Consider the following 24,097-nt stretch of genomic DNA (forward strand, 5'->3'; position numbering starts at 1 on the left):
TATTAGTAAAATACTCTAAAATAGCATTTATGCTTTAAGGTTGTCTATTTGAGTAGGTGGAAGTGAGCAGTTTCTGGTTCCAAACTTTATTGGTATTTATGAAGGTAATCAACCAAGTTTTCTACTATTGTATTACTGTTCTGCATAATTGCATAAATACTTTAGATATACAATATAAATTAGAAGTCCAGCAAATGTCTAGGCTAAATTAACAGCTGTGTATCTATGACAGACATATAGGAAAAAAAATTAAGGTCATATTCCAGTGTTATCTGGGCTGCTGAGATGGGTTAACACACTAAAAAAAATATAGGAACAAGACCCAATTCTTTAGCTCTTCACTATACAAGGTGCTTTAGTTTTACCATTTCAAGTTATAATATAAATTTTGTTAAAACACAATTACAAATTTGTTGAACAAGCGTAAGTAAATTAAGAATTCAAAGCTGTTGGTTCAAAATAAGTCACAGACTTCAGCTTTTACACTCCTTAACATTAATTTTTCCTAGGACTTAGACATTTGAGAAACATTTCAGTTACACCATGTGCCAGTCTGCCATTTGTCATGGAACATGAAGAGCCCAGGTGGCTGCCAATGATACGAACTTTTCCGACTGGCCCCAGAAGTATGACTCAGTGCTTGTCCTGAGGTGACCACACTTCTTATAGTGGCAGGAAAAGTGTTATTATTCCATCTTTGACAGCAGCTATCAGAAAATGTGCATAATGCCACAGTTCATTCTCAAGCGATTAAGTTACATAATTTTGCCTTTCTTAAAAGGATGACAAAGCTTGAAAAATAGAATACCTAAAAATTAACATGTAAAAGAAAGTAATTCCTAAAGGACAGTAAACACCACTAGAAATTTAGAATAGAAAACACAATGGCATTTCAGTGGTGAAAGAGAAAGTACCTTACATTTTCATCTAGTTATTGAATACGCAACAGCACACCTAATACAAGAGACCTACACACATTTTAAACTTGAAAAAAATCCATTAATATGTTTGTTTCCATTTTGTTAAATACTTTTAGTCACTTCTCCCTATTTGGCATTCATATATTTATTAAAAAATAATTGCCGAAATCTCACTATGGTCATGAAATTTACTTACCTTATCAAACCACTGATAACTACAGATGTCACACTGTGAAGTTACTCTAGATTTTAAATAAGTAAATATTCTTTGAAATCAGGGACTCCAACTTGTTGAGGCTTTAACACAGATATAGGAATGTTGGAAAGAGAAAGGAGGAATGAGAACAGTATAAATGATGCAATATCTACTACATAGAAGAAGGAAGCAATGTTTAAAATAGGCATCAAGGAGGACATCACAATAAATAAACTCTATGAACTAATCTTAAAATAACTCAGTGGCCTTGATCATTCAAATACACTTTTTTTGATGTATCAAAGACAGCTATTTGTATTTGGTTGGGACCAATTTATTTCAATACACTAATTCTAGTAGTATGAATGAGGTTACTTAAGTTATATAGTTAAAGAATACAGGGTCAAAAATTATTCCACATTTAGAGTTTTAGGTACATGTATACCGTTCATAGTTAAAATGGAAAATTGTTAAAAATACACAGTGAAATGTAATAGACTATTCAGCATAGCAAACCATTTACAGCTCTAAACAGACCACAAAATCTACTGTGTGTCCAGATTTGGATTTAATCCTGTTGCACTTGACTATACTAACAAACTGCAAAGCCTTAGAAAATGACATTTAAAATCACTGAGTCATAGCACACAGAGATTAGAAGACCATCAGGAGAAGTTTTTCTAGCAGTTAATAGCATTTTAACTCCCTGTAAATGGGGTTTGGCATTCTATGAATCTTACATTCGATTATGATAAAACGAAACCTAAACTGAACATTCTTAATGAGGGGATTATTCTATGAAGTAGGCTTGTTGCATGTGTTAATCAAGACGTGTTCTAGTTTTGACACCAGTGATCAAAAGAATTCATTCTCTTTTGTTCCTAACAGAGCTGTCCTTATAACAATGAAAAGATCTATGCATCATACTCTTTCTGAGCTGTCTTTTTGTAATTTTGGTAATAGAAAGATATGTGAATCTAGACAAGTCCTTTAACCAACCTGAGCTCGGTTGGTTACATGAAACATGATGATGGCAGAGGACCAAGAGATTTCTGTAAGTTCTTTCTTATCAATTCATCTATCTATCAATTCATCTCACAGAGAACAAGAGTGTCAGTGTAACAAACTAAGAATGTTCTTTTATTTTTTTTATTTTTTTTTTGCGGTACGTGGGCCTCTCACTGTTGTGGCCTCTCCCGTTGCGGAGCACAGGCTCCGGACGCGCAGGCTCAGCGGCCATGGCTCACGGGCCCAGCCGCTCCGCGGCATGTGGGATCTTCCCGGACCGGGGCACGAACCCATGTCCCCTGCATCGGCAGGCGGACTCTCAACCACTGCGCCACCAGGGAAGCCCAGCATGTTCTTTTATAAAAGAAATGTTACACACTGTTTTAACTAATGATGTGTTTCAATAAAGGGACATAAGTACTGTACTTGAGTTTACTTTGAATTTGCCTATCAGATATAATTAAAACCATAAATGTTAAAGGTTTATAAAAATACCTGTAAATTTTGCTAAGAATTTAAGGGATGTACTTGTACTACATTCATTAATACAAATCTGTTTGATGCATTTGCACATATCTAGAAATCACTTAATAGAACATTACACAGACCCTGATTTTAAAGGGATGATTAAAAAATGAACACCAAGAACAAAAAGCATTGTTTTTTTCCCCAGATATTCCATGTCAACTTGCATATACCACATATTCTAATTTACTTTTTCCTTGGTCTTATGAGTACATTAGTAATTCATATTTTTATTTTTATACAGTAGGACTTGTCAGCTACCTTAAAAATTTTTTAAATATTACCAAGTAGGTAGAGAAAGAATGTGAGGAGTTAGACTATGCAAGGGACCAGGAGGTATCTGCTCCTTGCTAAACTTGGGAGTTACAGCTTTCAGTAGTGAACGATTATAGAAAAGGGGAAAAAGGAGAGAGATTTGTTACCTAGTATATTAGGAATTTGCTAACCAGAATTTGTCAAAGTAATCTGGCACTGATGGCACAGACTTGAAGGATTCAGATCCACCTACAACATCAAAAATACACCTTCTGCTTTTGTTACATAACAAGTCTTTATGTAAAGTACATGAAGTTTTATGCATGACATTCAATTTATAGAACAGAAAAAAATTAAACCTTCTAAAAATTCATAAGTCCCAACTGTCACTAAAGTAGATATAAAGAAAATCAAGAATGCTCGTCATTCATTGCTTCTAAACCAAATATGAGAAGGAATTAAAAATTTAGAATCAGAGAATCTTAGAGTTTTAAAGGAGGACGTGTCACCCAATTTTTTTTAAAGAAAACCAGAAGTCCAAATTATTTACCCTAGGTAACTCTGACAGAAGTATAGCTGTCTCAACCACATGATCTCACTTTTTAAAAGACATTCATTTAATTTAAAATTTACATGGTTTTAAAAAATGAGTTATAAATGGCTCAGGGGTGACCAAAAAAATCCAAATGATCTTCAAAGTTTGAATGAAAGAATAAAATATGGCATATTATTGTCCTCTGTCATTTATCATACAAAATCAAAAAGATGGAGGAAAAGTAGTAATAAAATTATGGAGAAAAATATTTCTCAAAAGCTTTAAAGTCAACATTGTTATTACACTGATTAAAAGGAGGCTCGTAATCAATTTCTGTATTTTAAAAATTCTTCTAAACCAAATTTTATATATGAGTTGACATCATTTACATGAGTGCACCAATGCTAGATATATGGAGCATTTTTCCAAGGAAAACACAACTGCAGATGTGAAACATAAGAAGAAAAACAAAACTGCTTATAATTTAAAAAAAAATCTAGCATACTAACACTGGGAAAATACACTTTCCAACAACATTCCATAATATAAAATACAGGAACTAATTTGTAGTCTTAATGCTTCTCAATTGTCCTCAATCCAAATACCACTTGTGACACATGAATGAGGAAAGGCATTGTTTTGCCAGTGATTCCCCCTTGTTTTCAGTGATCCAAGCTCAAATGAATTGGTTCATTTGTTTCTTACAATTGACTGTTTCTCCTATGAAAAGTCAATACATTCTTACCACTTAAATGGAGCTCTAGTGCTCATAAGTGCCTGTTATTTTCATTGCACAGATTCAGTATTTAATAATTTTGATCACCTTGTATATGCCTGTGTTGATAAAACTCTTATATTCCAATCTTCTGACAATGGCTGAAAAATGAAATTTCAATGGTCATAAACCTTTTGGTAAAATAAAGATGAGAAGTATGAGGAACCATGATATGCAAGGACTACTACTGAGATGAGGCTCATACTGGTTGAGACTTAGCCAGGGATAGTGGAGCATCAACAGCAATGCCTTTAGGACTTTTGTACTGGGTTTCCTGCCAGGAAGAGTGAGATATACCATTCTAATAATTAGGCTGAATTACTTAAGTGATCATTTGACTCACATAAGGAAAAAACTGGAGAGAAAGGCTCCAATAAAGCTGTTAGAGAAGTGGCTACACACAAGACAAAGAAGCTAGTAAGAGGAAAAGCGTTTCTGAGACCCAGCCACCTGAAATCCATACTCCAAATACATTTTAAAATCAGTATAATCTTCTTTGTCTTAAGGCAAACATATGTGAGCTATAGCCAGCAATTTATTTCTAAACTGGAATACTTAAAAATTCTTTTCCATAAATCTCATTTAAAAATCCTGTTCAGTAATTAATAATAAACTATTTTTGCCAGTGTCAAAATGTTACTCCATTTCTACTCGGACTACATGTTGACTATTCTTCAGAATTCCCTATAAAGCATATTTTCCTTACCCTCATTTTCCGATAAAGAAACAGAAGGCTTGAGAAATGAAGAGGCGAGTTAAACACACACGACGGGACAGAATTTAGGTTGGGTCACAACTGGAGAGATTTCCAGTTCCAACTCAGTACTACAAATAATTTGTATTGTCTTCTACATACAGTGCTTCCTACTAGATATTTGTCCCTTTAATCTTTTTTTTTTATTCATCTGTATGAAATGTAGAGATGCGGAAAGAGAGGGGTACAGTAGGGGAGTGAGTCCTTTGGCATGGCTACAGATAATAAAGATGTTTTCAGCAGCCTTGAAAGGCATCATCTGGCATTTTTATTGGGGAAAGTAGAATATTAAATTCATGGCAGCCTACAAGACAGTGGCTACTATACAACGATTACTCTTAATTAACTTCTCTGAAGAACTCATGGCCATCTGCACTCTGAAAAAGCTTCCAAGTCTACTTCTCGCCATCTGTATTTCATAAGTCATGTAAATCACACAATTTGCTTCTAACATTCTGTTTTTAATTATTATGAGACTGTATTACCATAATAGCTAGTCATCCTAAATCTGTGTACTTTTGTTATGAAAAGTATCATTGGAAAGTTGTGAAAACAATTTCAATCTAAATGTTGCCCACCTACCTTGGGATAGATTCTATCCTGGGATAGATATGGGAGAATCTTGGAAAGTCAACCCATTTTTTCCAGTCACATATTCAAAGACAGCTTCAAATCCTTGATATTTAATGTACAATCTACACAGACTTTTTTTTAAAGATTTCTTTAAATTCAAAACATTCTTACCTTACTAAAACATATCAAAGCAGAAGAAAACAAAATTAACTCTCCTTCATTCTTGTGAGCATACCTTAAGAAATGCCTTGTACAAAAAACAGAAGTATTTCACAGAGAACACGTTAATGCATATCCAGGCTGATACTCAGAGCATGAAGTCAGGACAAGCCAGGAAGGCAATTCTAAGACATTCACATCAATATCAGCAGAATTTCACACTTTCATAGAAGTGGATTAATAACAAAGAATCAAGTAAGATGAAATTGTGATCCATATAACATTTCAGTTTATTGTGGCAAGAAAAAAACCCTGATTATCAGGTTAATGCGTTAAATTCCCAGTCACAATTTTATCTACTTATTACCAGAGGCTGTTCCTTTTAGAATTTTCACACCAGTAAACTAGAAAACAAGGAAGATAATAATAAGAAAGACACAGGAATAAAGTGCAAATATTAAAGTAGTTCTGTTTTGAAATCAAATATAATTTCTTAGAGATGTGACCAAAGGAGGTGTTAAGTTACAGCCACTCTCATACCCAGAACTCAACTACTAAACACACTACATGACCCCGTAATACAATGAAAATAAGGTGTTACATTTAGTGACAAAAAGAAAAATGCTGACTGTCTCGTAGAAAAGCAATGAGAAAAGTTCATTTGGTTATATTCCATTTCAACATATCTGCCCTAGGCAAATATCTTGCCTACGTAAATATGCATGCATATTTATATACACGTTTATATATTCAGCCTAAAATCAATTATTATAAACCACATTTATTTGCTCAAAAATGTTCATGCCTTGTTTAACATTCCTACACAGTGTCTGCAGGAAAAAGAAACTACAATTAGAAAAATTGCTGGGAATCAGGCTTTGTTAACAAGGTTTAGAATAGCACACTCTTCTGTCCAAGAGTTTACCTGCCAATCTGTTAGCAGTGAAGTAAAATACGTAGGGAGATGGAGCTAAATTTTGGTGGTCTCCACCCTATCCCATGTACATTCAGTTTCCTTTTCTTAAACACATTTCCTGATTAGCAAAAAGTTAAAAACAAAAGCTAATCAAGTAAAAAGATGAACTTCAGTTGAAGGGAAACCAGGTATGACATTCACTCAAAAAATTATTTTTTCACATGTAGAAGAGCATGAGGTTTACACAGGAGCCAAGAGGTAAGGCAGAGGTTCTTGCTGCCAGGCCAGGGTCAATGTTGTCCCTTGGGTGCATTTTGAGTATTGTGGGGAGTTTCAGGTTATCACAATGATCAGGTTACTGAATGATTGCTAGACCAACGAATGCAACAGTCCCACACTTAAGAACTGCCTGTATCCCACATGACTTTTTTTGTTTACATTTGAAAGAGTTTATTATTAACACTTACAAAAGGGCAAACCTAAGTTATTTCACATGAGATATTGCTTACATTTTGGTATAACCAAATTTGAAAATAAATTTAACTCTATTTTATTTAAATAAATATTTCAGAATAGTTTTAGGTCTACAGAAAAGTTGCAAAAATAGTACAAAGTTCCTGCATACCTGTCATCCATATTCTATTATTAACAGCTCACATTACTGCGACACATTTGTCACAACTAAGGAACAGCACTGGTATATCACTATTAACTAAACTCCACACCTCATTTTGATTTCACTAGTTTTTTCCTATCAGACTTCTTCTATCTCAGAATCCTATCCAGGACACCATAATACAAATAGTCCTCATGTCTCCTTAGCCTCCTATGGTCTGTGTTTCTCACATTTTCCTTGTTTCTGATGACCTTGACAGTTTTGAAGGAGTAGTGGTCAGGTATTTTGTAAAATGTCCATAAATTTGGATTTGTCTAATGTTTTTCTCCTGGTTAGACTGGAATTATGGGTTTGGGGGAGGAAGACCACAGAGGTGAAGTGCCATTCTCACCACATCATATCAAGGGTACACGCGATCAACATGACTTATCACTGATGATGCAAACCTTGATCACCTGGCTGACGCAGTGTTCACTAGGTTCCTCCAATGAAGTTATATTTCCCCTTCCCACACTCTACTCTTTGGAAACAGGTCACTAAGTTCAACCCACAATCAAAAAGCGGGGAGTTAAGTGTCACTTCCTTGAGATGGGAGTATCTACGTAAAATATTTGGAATTATCTTTATGGGAGATTTTTCTCTCCTCCCTCACTTCTTTCTTTATTCAGACATTTATTTACATCAGTATGGACTCTATTTATTTTATGCACTGAATTAAAATCCAATACTATTTTTGTTGCTCTAATTGTTCCAGCTTCGGCCACTGAAAGCTCTTTCAGAATGGCTTCCAAGTCTGTGACGTGCCCTCATCATTGTGTTTTCTGAGCACTTCCTTACTTTCTGGCACAAGATGCTCCAGACTCATCTTAAATTTTCCCTTCTCAGCTCTAGAATCTGCCATTTCTCCAAAAAGCTGAGGTTCCTTTTAATATGACTTTTAAATTATTAGAGTGACATATCAAATGAGTCTAGCCTGTTACCTGTTCTAATACTCATTTTTATTCCAGTGTCTATCAATTCATCTGCTCTTCCATTTTCTTGTACTTATAGAATGACTTCTGAACTTACTGCTTGCTTGTCTTAAATCCAGGTATGCTCATTATAAGTAGGCAAACATATCAATTATAGTTTTTTACAGTACAGTCATTTTAAGCACCTACATACAACAGAAACTGATCTTATTTTTTAATTATTTTCCCTTTTTATTACAATAAAGGCATTACAGTGAATTTTTAATAATATGAGGTAGGTTTTATTATATATGAATTTTATTTCAAGAGACATTAAATAATGTCTGTCATGTAAAGCGAGTACTGAGTCCAAAAGGATTGATGTAGGAAAAAAAATAAGGTAGACTACAATGTGTGGGCTTTATTTGGATCCTGATTTAAGGAAAAAAGAAACTGTAAAACTGTTTATGACATTTATGAAACTAGAAATTTAAACTAGATATTTAATATTAAGAAATGAATTTTGGTGTAATAATAGTGTTGTAGGGGTGAGTGTGTGTGTATATATTTTTAAATTCTTATTTTTTAGAGATACAAAACCAGCCTTAATTTTTTGTGATCTTATTACTGGTACATCAGTAGGAAGAAAAATGTTAGTAGATCCCTAAGTATTATTTTGCTGTATTTATTTTATTTTTTTAATTTATTTTTTATATAGCAGGTTCTTATTAGTTATCTATTTTATACATGTTAGTGTATACATGTCAATCCCAATCTCCCAATTCATCCCACCACCACCACCACCACCCCTGCCATTTTTCCCCCTTGGTGTCCATACGTTTTTTCTCTACATCTGTGTCTCTATTTTTGCCCTACAAACCGGTATTTATTTTCTCTGTGTGTGCTGGTCACAACTGTAAAAACAAGCTGGCAAAACAGTCTCATATGAAAAAAAAAACCCTCAAAATTAGAAACCATTTTGTTTAAATATTAAATTAGACACATCTTAAAATTAATGTAGATGGAGGGAGATTCATTATGTTACCACATTTAAAAGTCTATCTCTTACCAGACCACTTATCAACACAGGATGTCAACAACTTTTTCAAAAAAAGTGACAAAATTCTCAAAAACATGCCCAAACAAAATTAATTTTAATTTGTATGGATTTTGAAAAATAATGAGCACATTAGGAGAGAAAAAGTGCTTTACAGAATCAAATGGACAATGCTAAGGCAACTTCAAAATAGTTGGTAATTACCACAGTTCACAGTTGATGTTATTTTTTAAATGTCTATTGTCCTGGCTGTTGTAGCTTTCATAAAAAATGAGAGATTTCAAATCATTCTCTCCACAACCAAAGAACAATTAAGTTGTTTTCAATTATTTTAAAACTTCCAGCCTAAAACAAACTCACCTCAAGTCTATTAAAGGAAAATAAGGAGAAACAGAAAATATCATCTTTGTGTTTTTACTCTGAACAAATCTTACTTTAAGTTTCAAAAATACATGCCAGAATATATATTTTAGATACACAGGCAAAACCATGTGTATCATTTTAAAACATAATGTGGATGTAACTGTATCTATCATTACCATTTTACAAGTACTCAATTGATCAAACATCTCTAGCTCAACTTGACCACTCTGTATCTTACGATTTTACAATAGTTTTCTGACAGATAATGATTAAATTTTCTCCAGCATATATGTTTTTTGTGTGATTCACTATGCTATCGTTTCATATCACAATTTGGTCTACGAAAAAAGAATTTCCAAACAAAACAAAATAACTTGGGTAGAACGATTACCATTTACTAGGTAGGTAAGGGTTTCCAAGCTATAGAAATGTACTGAATAAAGCCTGCTGTTCAAAGAAACACTAATGAAATGCATTGCAATAGATAGCAATGCTAACCACTACTTGGTAAATATAAACAACAGAATATAATCAAGGCCCTTACAGGTGTACCTCATTTTATTGCACTTCACTTTATTGTGCTTCGCAGACATTTTGTTGTTTTACAAATCGAAGGTTTGTGGCAACCCTGCATTGAGCAAGTCTATCGGTGACATTTTTCCAAAAGCGTTTGTTCACTTCATGTCTCTGTGTCACCTTTTGGTAATTTTTGTAGTAGTTCAAACTTTTTCATAATTATATTTGTAATATAACCTGTGATCAGTGATCTTTGATGTTACTACTGCAGCTTGCTGAAGGCTTAGATGATAGTTTGCATATTTTAGCAATAAAGTATTTTTTAATTAAGGTATATACACTTTTTTAGATATAATGCTATTGTATACTTAATAGACTACAGTAGAGTGTAAACACAACTTTTATATGCACTGGGAAACCAAAAAATTCATGTGACTCACTTTATTGCAATATTTGCTTTACTCCCGTGGCCTGGAACAAAACCCACAATATCTCCAAGGTATGCCTGTATTTGTAGTAAAATGTAATGCTCCTTAGGAACATCTATTATCAGGCACCACTACTTTTGGGGGGGAGGGTATTTTTAAATTTATAAGTGCATATTAACTATATTTTTTAAATACTCTAGATGTTTATTCATACTTATGGAAGTATCAGTTCTTTTACAAATTAAAAAAAATTTTTTTATTGAAGTATAGTTGATTTACAATGCTATATTAGTTTCAGGTGTACAACACAGTGATTCAGTATTTTTACAGATTATACTCCATTTAGAGGAATTATAAAATAATGGTTATATTCTCTGTGCTGTACATTACATCCTTGTAGCTTATTTTAACTTAAACATAGTAGTTTGTACTTCTTAATCCCCTTCCCCTTCCCCATCGGTACCTCCCCTGACCCCTCTCCCCACTGGTAACCCCTAGTTTGTTCTCTGTATCTATGAGTTTGTTTCTGTTTTGTCATACTCTTTCATTTAGTTTTTAAATTCCACATATAAGTGAAAACATACACTTTAAAGTAAGTCATTCTCTGACTTACTTCACTAAGCATAATACCCTCTAGGTCTATTCATACTGCTGCAAATGGGAAATTTTCATTCTTTTTTATGGCTGAGTAATATTCCTCTGTGTGTGTGTGTGTGTGTGTGTGTGTGTGTGTGTGTGTGTGTGTATACCACATCTTCTTTATCTATTCATCTGTTGACAGACACTTAGGGTGCTTCCATATCTTGGCCATTGTAAACAATGCTGCTATGAACGCTGGGGTGCATGTATCTTTTCTAATTAGTGTTTTCATTTTCTTCAGATATATACCCAAGAATGGAATTGCTGGATCATATGGTAGTTCTAGCTATTTAATTTTTTGAGGAATCTCCATACGGTTTTACATAGTGCCTGTGCCAATCTACATTCCCACCATGAATGAACTAAGGTTGCCTTTTCTCCACATCCTTGCCAACATTTATTATTTGTGGTATTTTTGATGACAGCCATTCTGACGGTGTGAGGTGATATCTCATTGGGGTTTTGATTTGCATTTCCCTGAAGCTTAGTGATGTTGAGCATCTTTTCATGAGGCACCATGTACTTTTATTAGCAATCCTTTGAGAACAAAACATCTCAGAACTGGGCTGGTTAGTAGTAGTAGCCTAAAGTAGATTTTTTGCCTAGGTCTACACTCAGAAGAGGAGAGCATCAAACTCTTGGAGTTCACTTCAAAATAAGAAAGATGAGGGGCTTCCCTGGGCGCCCAGTGGTTAAGACTCTGTGCTTCCACTGCAGAGGGCACGGGTTTGACCCCTGGTCAGGGAACTAAGATCCTCATGCCGTGCAGCATGGTCAAAAAAAAAATGTCACCAATACTATAGTTGTATGTGGCATTTTTGTCACTGGCTAAAGTTCTATTTTGAATGGAAACGCTTTATCACCAACCAACAACACACACAACACACAACACACACACACACACACACACCCCTATAGAGGTCAAAAGAACCCAATGACCATACCCCACCTTACCACACACTTAAGAAAGTAGGTCTGACAGAGAGGACATCAACATCTTTGCAAATGTTCCCAGGATTCCTCTCATGTCACATCTATCCCTGGTAGAAAGGCAAGGTAATCATATTATGTTTTAGAACCAGTTAGAAATTCTTTCAAATTCTGCTTCTTCCACTTAATATTTATTCATTCTTGAAAATATTTATTGAACACCTGCTTGATAAATATTTTGGTATACAGGACAAGTGATTCAATGTTTCTAAGAAAAAGTTTCTGCATCTGTAAAACAGGGATAATTCCAACCTTTCAGGGCTAGGATAAGTATCAGATGACGCAGGGAAAGCACCTAGCACAGTACACGGTATATAGTAAGCAGTCAATAAATATTATCTATTAATAGTTCTGCCTCTGAAGATTACCAATAGAATGGAACTTCTTCATAATTAAAAAAAAGCTGACCTTTATCATGCACTTGCTGTGTGCTAGGCATCGTTTTAAGCATACCATAACCCTATGAGGTAGGTAATATTATCACCCCTATTTTACAAAAATGAGAAAACCTGGCAAGTTACTTCAACCCTCCCTCACTAAGATCACACAGCTAGGAAGTAATGGAGCCTGGATATAACTAACACAGGCATCTGATTTCAAAGTACTCTTTATTATATATACTAAATGGTGCCAATTTTTAAAAGGTAGAAAATTCAGAAACTTTTAAAAAGTCAAGTCTGAAGATAATTACGTATAAACTTGAACTATGTTCTTCATCCATGGAAGTGTAAATCCAATCCAGTAGGCAGAAAAGAAAAAAGAGTTAATGTTCAACCTAATTCCATCACTAAACAGCTGTACATCTCTGTTGAGCTGCTTAACTTCTGTAACTTACCTGTTAAAGGGTGTTAACAACTGTCCCTTATTTCACTTTTAAGTACTACTACTACTAATAGATGTGAAATGCATGAGACCTTTATAACATGGGCTAATGAGGGGAAGAACCAAGCTGTACTACAGGATGTTTGCAAAAATATTCCAAAAAGTCAAAAAACTGATTCCAACCAAGTATGTAGAAATCCTAACTAAAAATATAACTCATTTCTAGCTTGCATATTTTCACTATGGAAATGGCTCCTGGCAAAGTATGATACTTAAAAACATCACATCCTCCAGGATCAAACAATTTCTTTCCAATCTTAATTACACTATTAGATTGATCAGCAAGCCCTTTCTTCACATATCAAAAGTAAAGTTCAATAGGAACCTACTCAAATTATCACAAATCCCAAATAAACAATCTGAATTAGCATGTTTTTACCATAAATAGACTTAAAACATTATGTCTAGGGACAGATTAGAAAGAAAAATTATCTAGCTCTAAACATTCCATAGAATGAGCTGCTCTCTGCTTGTCACAATTCAACATCAAATTGAAAGCCTCTGGTCTGACAGCTGCTGGGCAAGGTAGCAGCCTTCTAGATAAGCAAACCTGTCATTAATTTAATGCAACATTGGTGCCAACAGAGAAGGTCGCAAAACTCACCATGTCACCAATGCAGAGGGAAATGGGGAAGGAGCATCTGCCTTGCCATCCATATGCGGGCTCGTACCACACTCAACTTGGTTTCCACACAGGCTCTGGCAGGCAGGGAGAAAAACTAGCAACTGGACTCTAATGTCTATTTTGAGCACCAGTAGCAACAACGCTACAATTCTTTCTCTTTTATATATATTTTTAATAGCCCAGTACCTCGTTTACATAGCCAAAATATAAGTGAATTACACAAACTTAAAATATGAATTTTCTGCTCAGCCAGGTGAAAAAAAATCACAAGTCGCCAGGAGTATCAAACATTTTGAAAATAATATGGATAGCTGAAATAAACTCCCACATACACATATAAAACATACCAAAATTATAACAAGAATTCCGCTAATGCTGTTGAAATTACTCATTGAGCATAATTACTTAAAACAAGTATTTCAAAGGTTTTTTATTAATAAATTAATTAGAAGTCTAACATCTTGCTAAAAAATAGATTATTTTGTAATCTTTGTGTAAACAAGTTGGAAAAAGTAAAATCCAGGATCTAAGTCAGCCTTCCATTGATTTCTTCTAGACAAAAACCATGTTGCAAGCCCATTTTAAAAATAGCAGATATGGCTGAAACAAAATAAAAAGTTCAAACAAACAAGAGGATATTGGGTAACACTTTAAAAGCAAGTAACAATGCAGTTTCTTCCTATCATCTTATCAGAAGACTATCCAACCTACCTAATAAAACTAATTTCTGGGGCTTCCCTGGTGGCGCAGTGGTTGAGAGTCCGCCTGCCGATGCAGGGGACACGGGTTCATGCCCCGGTCCGGAAAGATCTCACATGCCATGGAGCGGCTGGGCCCATGAGCCATGGCCGCTGAGCCTGCGTGTCCGGAGCCTGTGCTCCGCAACGGGAGAGGCCACAACAGTGAGAGGTCCGCGTATTGCAAAAAAAAAAAAACTAATTTCCAAGAACATTAATGTCAAGTAAATATAAAACAGACAAGTATGCTACATTTGATATTAGTTATGTAACAGTGTTCTTACTGTGGCAAACTAGAATACATTAATGCCATTGTGAGTTTTGGTTTATTTAATAAATCTTGGTTTTTAAAACAATTTTATGTTGTGACAAAATATTCAATAGATGAACACAGAAAACTAAAACAGCAGTTATTGTACTTTAGTAAAATTTAAAATTCAATGAATTTATGCAAATACCCACAACCCTTTCTTTTCTGAAATTGAAAGAATAAGATAATGAAAGCTTCTATTAGAATTAATGATTGTAATTTAAATTGGAATTGAACAAGAAATTAAATACATCTTTCAAGTTAAAAAAAATACTAGCATGTTTAATGGTTATTTGTAATTCAAACCAGGGCACAATTGCAATCCACTGATTTGCAGTACTAGCTAGAACATTTAAGCCCGAAGGTGTTGTTTTATTAAGAGTTAACAGACAGGCAAAGTTATGTTAAAGTCTTAAAAATTTCACTTATTCTGATTTATGTTTTAACAATTCTAAATTTAGGGGGAGGGGCACACTTTATTAGAAAAATCTCTATAACCTGCCTACTAGTAGCATGTAATTCACAAAAAATCCACATGAGGCACCTGTATTCAACAAGTTATGCTTTACAGTAACTATCTACATAGGTTCTTAATGAGTGCTCTTCAAAAATTAGTCCAAATAAATTTATATTTGGTTTAAAAAATTAAAATTTATTTTTGAAAATCAGAGTGAGATGAAGTTATATAACAAATGCTGATTTAAGATGCATCTTTAAATATCTTAATTTTATTCCTATTAATAAAAATGTAGATTCAACATTAAATATAATGAGAAGATAATGGTTCTCATTAAGCTAATGGGTTTTTTATTTTTTCATTTTATCCTCTATATTAACAAATAAAGGGCATTTTCTTCTCACAACAGAAAAATATATTTAAATTTCTTATATGAACTTTATTTTCTTTACTTTTTTAAGAGGAAAAATGTAAGGCATTTTTTTCAATTTCATTCTACCATGCATTCCAAAATATATGGTGTTCTTTTTTTTTTTTTTTTTTTTGTGGTACGGGGGCCTCTCACTGTTGTGGCCTCTCCCGTTGCGGAGCACAGGCTCCAGACGCGCACGCTCAGCGGCCATGGGTCACGGGCCCAGCCGCTCCGCGGCATGTGGGATCTTCCCAGACCGGGGCACGAACCCGTGTCCCCTGAATTGGCAGGCGGACTCTCAACCACTGCGCCACCAGGGAAGCCCATATGGTGTTCTTTTAAAAACACCAAAATGAAGAAACAATTAGAAAATTTGTATGAAAGAAAATACTTAAGAAAAGGGGTATGTTTTAATTTTTTAAGAAGTTTGCCTATTGTGTTGGCCTATGAAATGACATCAGCAAATAATATTTATAGCATAAACACGGAAGTGTTATAGATTCACTGAAATTATTAACGTTTCTTAACGAAATGAATCTACACCATGATTTAGATCATTGAATTGGCTAGACAGCAACACAACTATGAAAAATGGACAAAGCAACCCTACTTACACTGTATTCTGGCACACAGTACACAACTCGTCTCTGAAGTATCCATTAGGGCATTATAAGGGACTTTACGTGCATCGTCATTTAGGAAAGCAGATTTGTCGACAGACCAGTAATCTGTGAATAAATTTATTTATTCCTTTACTCAACAAATATTTCCTAAGCGCCTACTTTTCACCAGATACTTTCTTATGCACTGTTATGCAAAAAGATGGGTTCCCTGCCCTCATCAAATAATCATACAAATAAAGGTAAAAAATAAAACTGGCAAATGGAACAAAGAAGATATACACGGTACCAAGAGAGTGCATAACTGAGGATTTGATGTGATATGGCGATTCAGGAAGGCTTTTCTGAGGCAGAGGAGGGAAGGCTTGAGATCTGAAGGATGAGCAGGATTTAACTGGGTGAAGCAAAAGTGCAAAGGCTCAAGGGCTGGGTAAACAGGACTGAAAGAAGGCCCGAGTAGCTAGTGCTAGCAATGAGGTTTACCTCATAGGCAACAGCCAAACCTTCCAGGGTCTTATAGGCCATTTAAGGACTTTATCCTAAAAACAGTGAGAAACCATTAAATTTTTTAAGCTGATGGGGAAGATAGGATTAGATGGGAATCATTCTCAAGAAGTTCATCCTGACTACAGGTTTATGGATCAAACAAAGTAAGATGCTGTAATTATCATGACCTTGACTGAAAAGATAATATTTTATCCTTTGCAAGAGGAGAAAAAGAGGAAGCAGAGTACATAAATTTTACCTTTTCTAAACCCAACCACCACTTCTCAAACTTTTCCACTGATGTATCCTTAACTGCTGAACAGAGTGTACTCATAACCCTGGGAGGTCTGGGAAACGCAGCTTTAAAACAGCCTGCTGCAAGGCTAAAATTCCTGTTAAGCCTCTGGTCTCATCTTTAAAATCATGCCAATTTTGCTTTCTATACCATGAATATAATATCTATGTTTATTTTAATATAAAAATAATATTTTAAAATACTTAGCAAAAATCAACTTTTTGGCTTTTGATCATTTGGCTTTCACAACCACAGAAATGTACCATTTTGGGTAGCACAGGCCTATGCTATGCGTGAAAACTGAATTCACTCACTGAATGCTATTCAAAACAATGAGCCTATTCTTGAGCCAGACACTAATCCATGACAAACTCATAAACATAAAGCTTTAGACTCGATTTTGTTTTCCAAATTACTTACCCTCCCTTTCCCCCACCTTTAAATTAGTACTGATGATCCATCCTTCTAGGACTCTTTATAGAAGCTAATGCTTCATCTTTCACAATAAGCCTTGTGTGTGAGGGAAGTCACACAGAACGCTAAAAGTCATTAAGAAAATGTTAGGTCCTAATCTGAGGTCACTCTGCTATGAATGAAAATGATAATTTATCATTGCTTTAAGAACAACATCAACATTTAAAAGCCAATCTGCATTCTTCATGTAAGAATTTGGATCAGTAAAATTCTAAATATCCAACAACATAATGTTAATGATGTAATTAATATTCAAAATAACTCATTTTAACATTATTTCCAAATTATTCCTGAGAAAGAGAAATGGGCTTATTTTTGGCAGCCGAAGTTTTATAATGTGGTATTTATTTAAACTCAGGACATGATGAGAGTTTTATTGTCTTTGTGAAATGCAGATTTGTTCTTGTACTTTTGTGCCACCTACTCAAGCTCCTCCCTCACTTTCCCTGTACTGCCCACCTTTCTCTTTCAACCAGACAAACGTAGACTCAACGCCTCTGGTTAATCGCCCCATCTCAACTCTAGAGTCTCTTGCTGTGCTTCTACATTTAGAATACATCCCTCTTAGAATATACCTTAATTAAATAAACTGCTTAAACAGTTGCTCAAACCTTCCCCATGGATTCCTTCCTGACTTACTAAAATCATCATCTTCTCTTTCCATTGGTGCTTGTATACATATGCAAACTCTTAAAATTTACCAAATGTACTAGTTGGTACCTGTCTCTGTCTTGGCATAGGTTTGCCAATGTCACTGCCAACCCTTACAGAGACTAATTTCTCCAAAGCAGGGAATTATTTAAATTCATCCATCAAAGCACCTTCCATGCTGAAGTACTAAGTAAATATCTAAGAACTAGAATACATCTACATAAATAAACTCTTTTTTTTCCTACTATGCACTATATCATGTGTGTTACCTTAAGGAGCAAATGTTAATGACACTACAAACAAAACGTTTCTTGTGAACTAAACTCTACATATCAAAAAGGTAAATTTCCTCTTTGTATAAAATGACAAGAATTCCTGTTCCAAAAATGTCAAATCCAAAGTAGGTGATTGTTGGTTACTATCTAGTCATGCTGCAATTGAGAAAAAACCTAATTTTTCAAAAAGAGGTAATAGCACCAATTTAAACATTTAGCATATTTTTTTTCCCTTACGGTGTATACTTCTCAAGTTCCTGCCACAAAATTATTTCTGATCTCTCTCTCAAAACAGTTTAACTCAAAATTTTGACATTTTCCTTCACCTGATTAAGATAAATTTCAACTTCAGCTCTGGGTCCTATGAGGGGGAAAAAAAATTACTAAAGGGCATTGTACCTGTCAAAACTGCTTTCCGTTATGGGACACATTTTCCTCTAGAGCATGTAAACTTTTACACTAAATAGATCTTATTTCATCACTGCATTTTCCTCTTTTTAGGGTTGTATGCAAAACGTTGGCTTTATCTTTGTTTTTTAATACCTAAAATAATGTATTCCATTTTCAGTCCTCAAGAAGGCTGAGTCATCAGGACAGAAATTAGAAGTCAGTGAATGCTTCTTAAAGAAAATGGTTTATAGTAAACAGGAAAGACCAGAGCAGTTAATTGTGGGATGGCTTCAGAGGCTATCTTAAAAATTTAGATGATTTTAGGAATCATAATAACATAAGAGTGCATGGAGCTAAGTCACAGAGACCATAAGAGAAGATCAGCAAAGCGGGGCCTGTCCGTTGACTCTGAAAACAATAATCCATTTTATTTGATCCAGAAAGGGATTAAAGATCACTGGAAAAAATGTCAGAAAGGGAGCTGGCCCTGGAAAATAACTTTATCTTAGTCATCTGGATATTTTGAAAGAATTTCAAAAGGCAGAAAAGGTGTGAGAAAAAAACTGGAATTATTGGGTGTGACATGGACAAGGAAAATTAATGATAAAATTAATAATAGGGGCCCAAACATGTTCAAAGGTTTTTGTTGTATTTCAGAAGGCAAAAAAAGTAGACTCAAGCAACTGCAGATTATGAAATATTTCCAGGCCCTGCAAGTGAACAGACAGGAGCTGAGAAATAATGTATTTTAGAGTAACAGACTGAGCAAAAATTAGAAACAGTTATTGGCCTACTTTTCTACCTATAGCTTTTCCCAATAACTGCTTTGCTTTTATTCACTGTAAAAAGGTTTATGTTTTAAAATTTTGTCAAAACTACAGGAGGACTGAATGTAATTTCCAACTGAAAAAGGTTAGTTGCAAGCACTAAATGATGAGTATTTGATTTTCTCAAAAAATATTTTTATAAAATTAATTTTTAAAATTAATTTTGAAGGCTATGAGACATTTCCTAATAGCCTGAAGTACTATCAGGATAATGTGGGATATAAATGCTTATTCTACTGACTCATGAGGAGTTCATATACTTACTGGAACTAACATTGACACTGTGTCACATCAAATTTCTATTGTCAGGAGAAAATTCAATGAGTATTGGATTTCACAAATAGTGGAGTTAGGGGTGAGCAAAAAAATAGGAAGTATTTCCTCATACTGTTTTTTAATAATAATTAACATAAATTTAATACTTACGTGTCCCTCAAATATATTTTAATAAAAAGTAATAAAGTGAATTGCAGTGTATATATGGTCCTTCATAATTAATCTTGAATATATTCTACCAAAGTTTAATAATCTTGTCAGCCAGGGGTTTTTCCCTTCATTTCCCTCTCTGCTGACTGAGTTTCTATTGCACTTCTATAAATTGTCTGGAAGCATTAAACATATGGCCATGCTATTCTTATATGCTTAATGGTTCCTTTTCTGTTTAGTGAAGGAAAAAAATACCCTAGAAAGAGCATAAAGCATATACCTTACTAAAGAGAGTTATAACTATCTACGATTGTGACTAGGTGAAAGCATATGCCATATATATGCTTTAAATGTTAAGGATGATGAAACTGTCACATTAGGAGCATGTTTTAAAGAACTCCCACAATGCTGCAGTTGTTCAAAAGTCCTGTTCATCCTTTGGTACTGCCTTTATAACACTATACATTATACAACACTAAATGAGGTTTGGCCATTCCAAAGCTACAGCCTAAATTAATTGACTTTTAAACATTAGTGCATCTGAAGAAAGGGTGAAAAGTATTTTTAAGTGTATTTTGTAAAGTTTATTTGGGGAAAAGGGTGGGGGGGATTAATTAAGCTAATAGGGTACGTTACCTTAATTAAGTTAATTAATTTGAGGAAATGCTTGTTTCATCTTAGTATTTTTTTTTTTTTTTTTTTTTTTTTTTTTTTGCGGTACGTGGGCCTCTCACTGTTGTGGCCTCTCCCATTGCGGAGCACAGGCTCCGGACGCGCAGGCTCAGCGGCCATGGCTCACGGGCCTAGCTGCTCCGCGGCATGTGGGATCTTCCCGGACCGGGGCACGAACCCGTGTCCCCTGCATCGGCAGGCAGACTCTCAACCACTGCGCCACCAGGGAAGCCCCCATCTTAGTATTTTTGTAAACCTTATTTTCTGATAATATCTCAAATCAAATTTATATGAAGATTATGGAAATTTCAGCAGTAAGCAGTTTGGGACTTGAAATATACAGATAATGACATCAGTTATTCTCTTCCAGTCTAATGTATACAAAGATACACAAATTCTGTCTTCTCAAATAGCTCTAAGATGCATCACCAACACGTATGAAAATAAGTTATTCAACTTAAATATAACAGTCACTTAAAATCACAGCTAATGATGTAAGCCCAACTCCAAAGAAGCTGCATTTTAGGCTGGAGAGATTTTTAAAGGACTAGTGTACTGAGAAACTAAAAATGTGTGTCAGAATATGTACATCATATGTTCTACATGCTTCAGTGGACCTAAAGTGTAGAGAGTGGGGAAAGTGCAAGAATGTACTGGGAGGGTGGGAGGTGAAGAAGATGGAGTATGCAGCACTCACTACAAGCATCATGGGAATTTGTGAGAGGTAGTCTCTGAAGGTAATCTGACTCCCAAGGAGCCAAGATAGCTTTTCTTTGAGTATTTCAGTAACAAGACTCAAATTGAAGTAATCTTTTAGGCAAATTCAAAGAAAGGGTTTTAATTAAGCAGTCTTGCTTTTCGCATGTGCTCTGGCTCTTTCTTCCATGACTGAGAAACACAGAAGTTAGATGTTTGTCTGCATCTGACAATCCGAAGGGGGGAAAAATTGGTGGGAATCTAGGAGAGCAGAATTTCAATAGCAATATGAAAACAGAAGAAGAAACAGAAAAAAATAATGAGCCACTGCAGGACTTTGTCTTAGTCATGGCACCCATGGCACCTTAGCACAATGCACCGCACACAGGGGGGCAGTCGATAAATAATGAATTCGATTTAATTCAGTACACTCTCATTTGTACTGCGCTTTGCAGTTACAAAGCACTTTCCACATATTAGAAAAGAAAAACGAAATAAATGAAGAATAAAGGGGCAAGTAAGGGAATAAAAGGAAAGCAAATGGATAAAGGAAAATCCACAAGACAAGCAAGAGGCTGAAAAGGCTCGGGGGAAAAAGAAAAAAAAATTGAGTTTCCCTCTGTTGCTCTCAATCACTTCCAATCACGCTACTTTCGTTCTAAAGTACCTGGAGCTTAGAAAGTCTGACTGCTAAGCAAGCCCTAAGAAGGGGCTCCCTCATCTTTGAAACTGCATTTGCAAATGATAAGCCTTTGGGCCCTGACTAATCCACCCAGAGTTTGTGCCTAGGAATAACCACAAGCAAAACTCTTAACATCTCCCAAGTGCGGCGAGGAATCCTTTTTTGTCCATCCCCTCCATCCCCTGTCAGCATTCCCCAAATCTTAGGAATCTTGGGGATGGGAGGGGGCGCAGTGGTCGTGAGGAGAGGGTCCTCTAACTCAGACAACAGACAACAGAGGGAGATAGTGAGGCAGGAAAGCCCAGGGACAGAGAAAAAGCCCACGTTTGAGATTAAGAGGGCGAATGTCTTTAAGTATGGTTATTAGAAATTGCCCAGGGGAAAAAAGGGGAGAGTCTTCAAGATGGAATAAATGAGGGGACACTTGAATGTGCATCACTTTACACCTGGGGTCGAGCCCCCAATAAAAAGCTTTAAGATTCAAAGCCTCAAGCCGCCAGAAGAGGAGGAGGCAAAGGACGCGGGAGGATGCACAGGAGGAGCCACAGATACCAGCGCAGATGCTGTCCCAGGGGAAGCATGTTTTCCTCTCCCCCAAAGCAGCGCATCCCCCGAGCATCCTCAGCCCAACCTGGGGAAGAGGGGGAGCTCTCCGGATCCAAACCCCGGCGGCCGCGTCCTGACACCATTATGTGGGCTTAAAAGTTGCAGGGAGAGTTGGCGCAAGAAAAGGCACTTGGCAGGGGCGGCCGCCAAGGGGGCGTCAGGATTCCCAGGAACAAAGGGGCCGGGGAACGGGCGACCGTCCCTGGGGGCTCCTCCCTGAGGGGAGAAGGCAGGGTCGACACGTCCTCCCGGCCTGGGGGCACCAAGGGGAGCTAGGAGCCGGAAAGACTGACAGGGATTCCGCCGTCCGGCTCCCAGCCTCCCATCGGGTCGCCCCGGCCACCCCCGCGCTCTCCGCGCCCCTCTCCGGATGGGAAGCCACTGGCTGGAGACAATAGGAGACCAGGATCCCGAGCCCCAGTCAGCCCTGGAGGTCCCCCGCTGCCCTCGGCGCCCCACGATCAGCCGGCTGCAGCCCCGATGGCGGGCTCGGCCGCGGCGGGCGCCCCTTCCCTCCCGTGCGCCGGGACCCCGAGCCCCAGGGCCGCCTCGCCCTCCGCACAGCGGGCATTACCTTTCATCCAGTCCACTACTTGACTCGGAGACCATTTGCTCACCGGTTCCATGATCAGAGCCATGAGCACAGGGTCGGTTCCGCGCGGGGCGCGGAGCTCGGAGCTCAGACACAAAACGAACTCAGCAGCCCGAGCCGCCCTCAGGTGGGGTCCCTCGCTGGCTGCTGCCTCGCTGGGCGGGCGGCGCGGAGAAAGCGGCTTTTGTGTGTCGAGTCTCGCGGCTGCAGCGGTGGGAGCGGTGACGGGGAGGGAAAGGCGCCGGGGTCGCGGCTCCGCGCCGGGTCTGCTCGCTCCCCGCTGAGGCGGCGGCTGCTGCCGTGGCTCCGCAACTCCGCTCGGGTCTCCGTCCCTCCGGGGCTTCAGTTCATGGCTTGCACTGCCGAGGGTCGCAGCGCTAATGGAAGGAGCTGCCGCCACACGCCCGCAGCCAACTTGCCCGTTCGCCTCGTGCGCGAGAGTGAAGCCCCCGGCACGACCAGCAGCCCGGCGGAAATGACGAGGGGCCTCCTGCCACCCAAAATATCTCTCCGCAGCCCTCGGGTGCGGGGCGCGCGCACCACGAGCCCCCCGCCCGCTCGCTGCCGCTCGGTCCCGCCCCCGGGGCCGACGGCAGCCGCGCCAGGCGCGTGCGCGTGCGCGCGCCGGCACGAGGCCTGATGCCGGGGTCCGCCTGTCAGTCAGGCAGGTGCGGACGGCTCGTAGCGTCGCGTTCCCGCCCAGCGGGCCGCCCCGGGACGGAGGCGGGCGAGGAGCGCGTGCGCGGCGGCGGCGGCCGTGGCGGTGGCCCGGGTTCCAACCTCGGGTCGGTCGGTCAGCCAGTCAGC

The 24,097-nt window shown here is 37.4% G+C and overlaps 1 protein-coding gene across 4 annotated transcripts in view; it reads right to left on the reverse strand.

Moving 5' to 3' along the window:
* The window catches only part of CNKSR2 (connector enhancer of kinase suppressor of Ras 2), a 258,143-nt gene extending 234,699 nt beyond the window's left edge, over positions 1 to 23,444 (reverse strand). For all 4 annotated transcript variants that reach the window (XM_060137023.1, XM_060137022.1, XM_060137021.1 and 1 more), the window contains exon 1: positions 23,273 to 23,444. In XM_060137023.1, the coding sequence (XP_059993006.1) occupies positions 23,273 to 23,336 (64 nt within the window). In that variant the 5' untranslated portion in view covers positions 23,337 to 23,444. The remainder of the gene's footprint in view (positions 1 to 23,272) is intronic.
* Positions 23,445 to 24,097: the final 653 nt, after the last annotated feature.

Source organism: Lagenorhynchus albirostris, chromosome X, assembly GCF_949774975.1.
Source record: "Lagenorhynchus albirostris chromosome X, mLagAlb1.1, whole genome shotgun sequence".
NCBI classification, from domain to species: Eukaryota; Metazoa; Chordata; class Mammalia; order Artiodactyla; family Delphinidae; genus Lagenorhynchus; species Lagenorhynchus albirostris.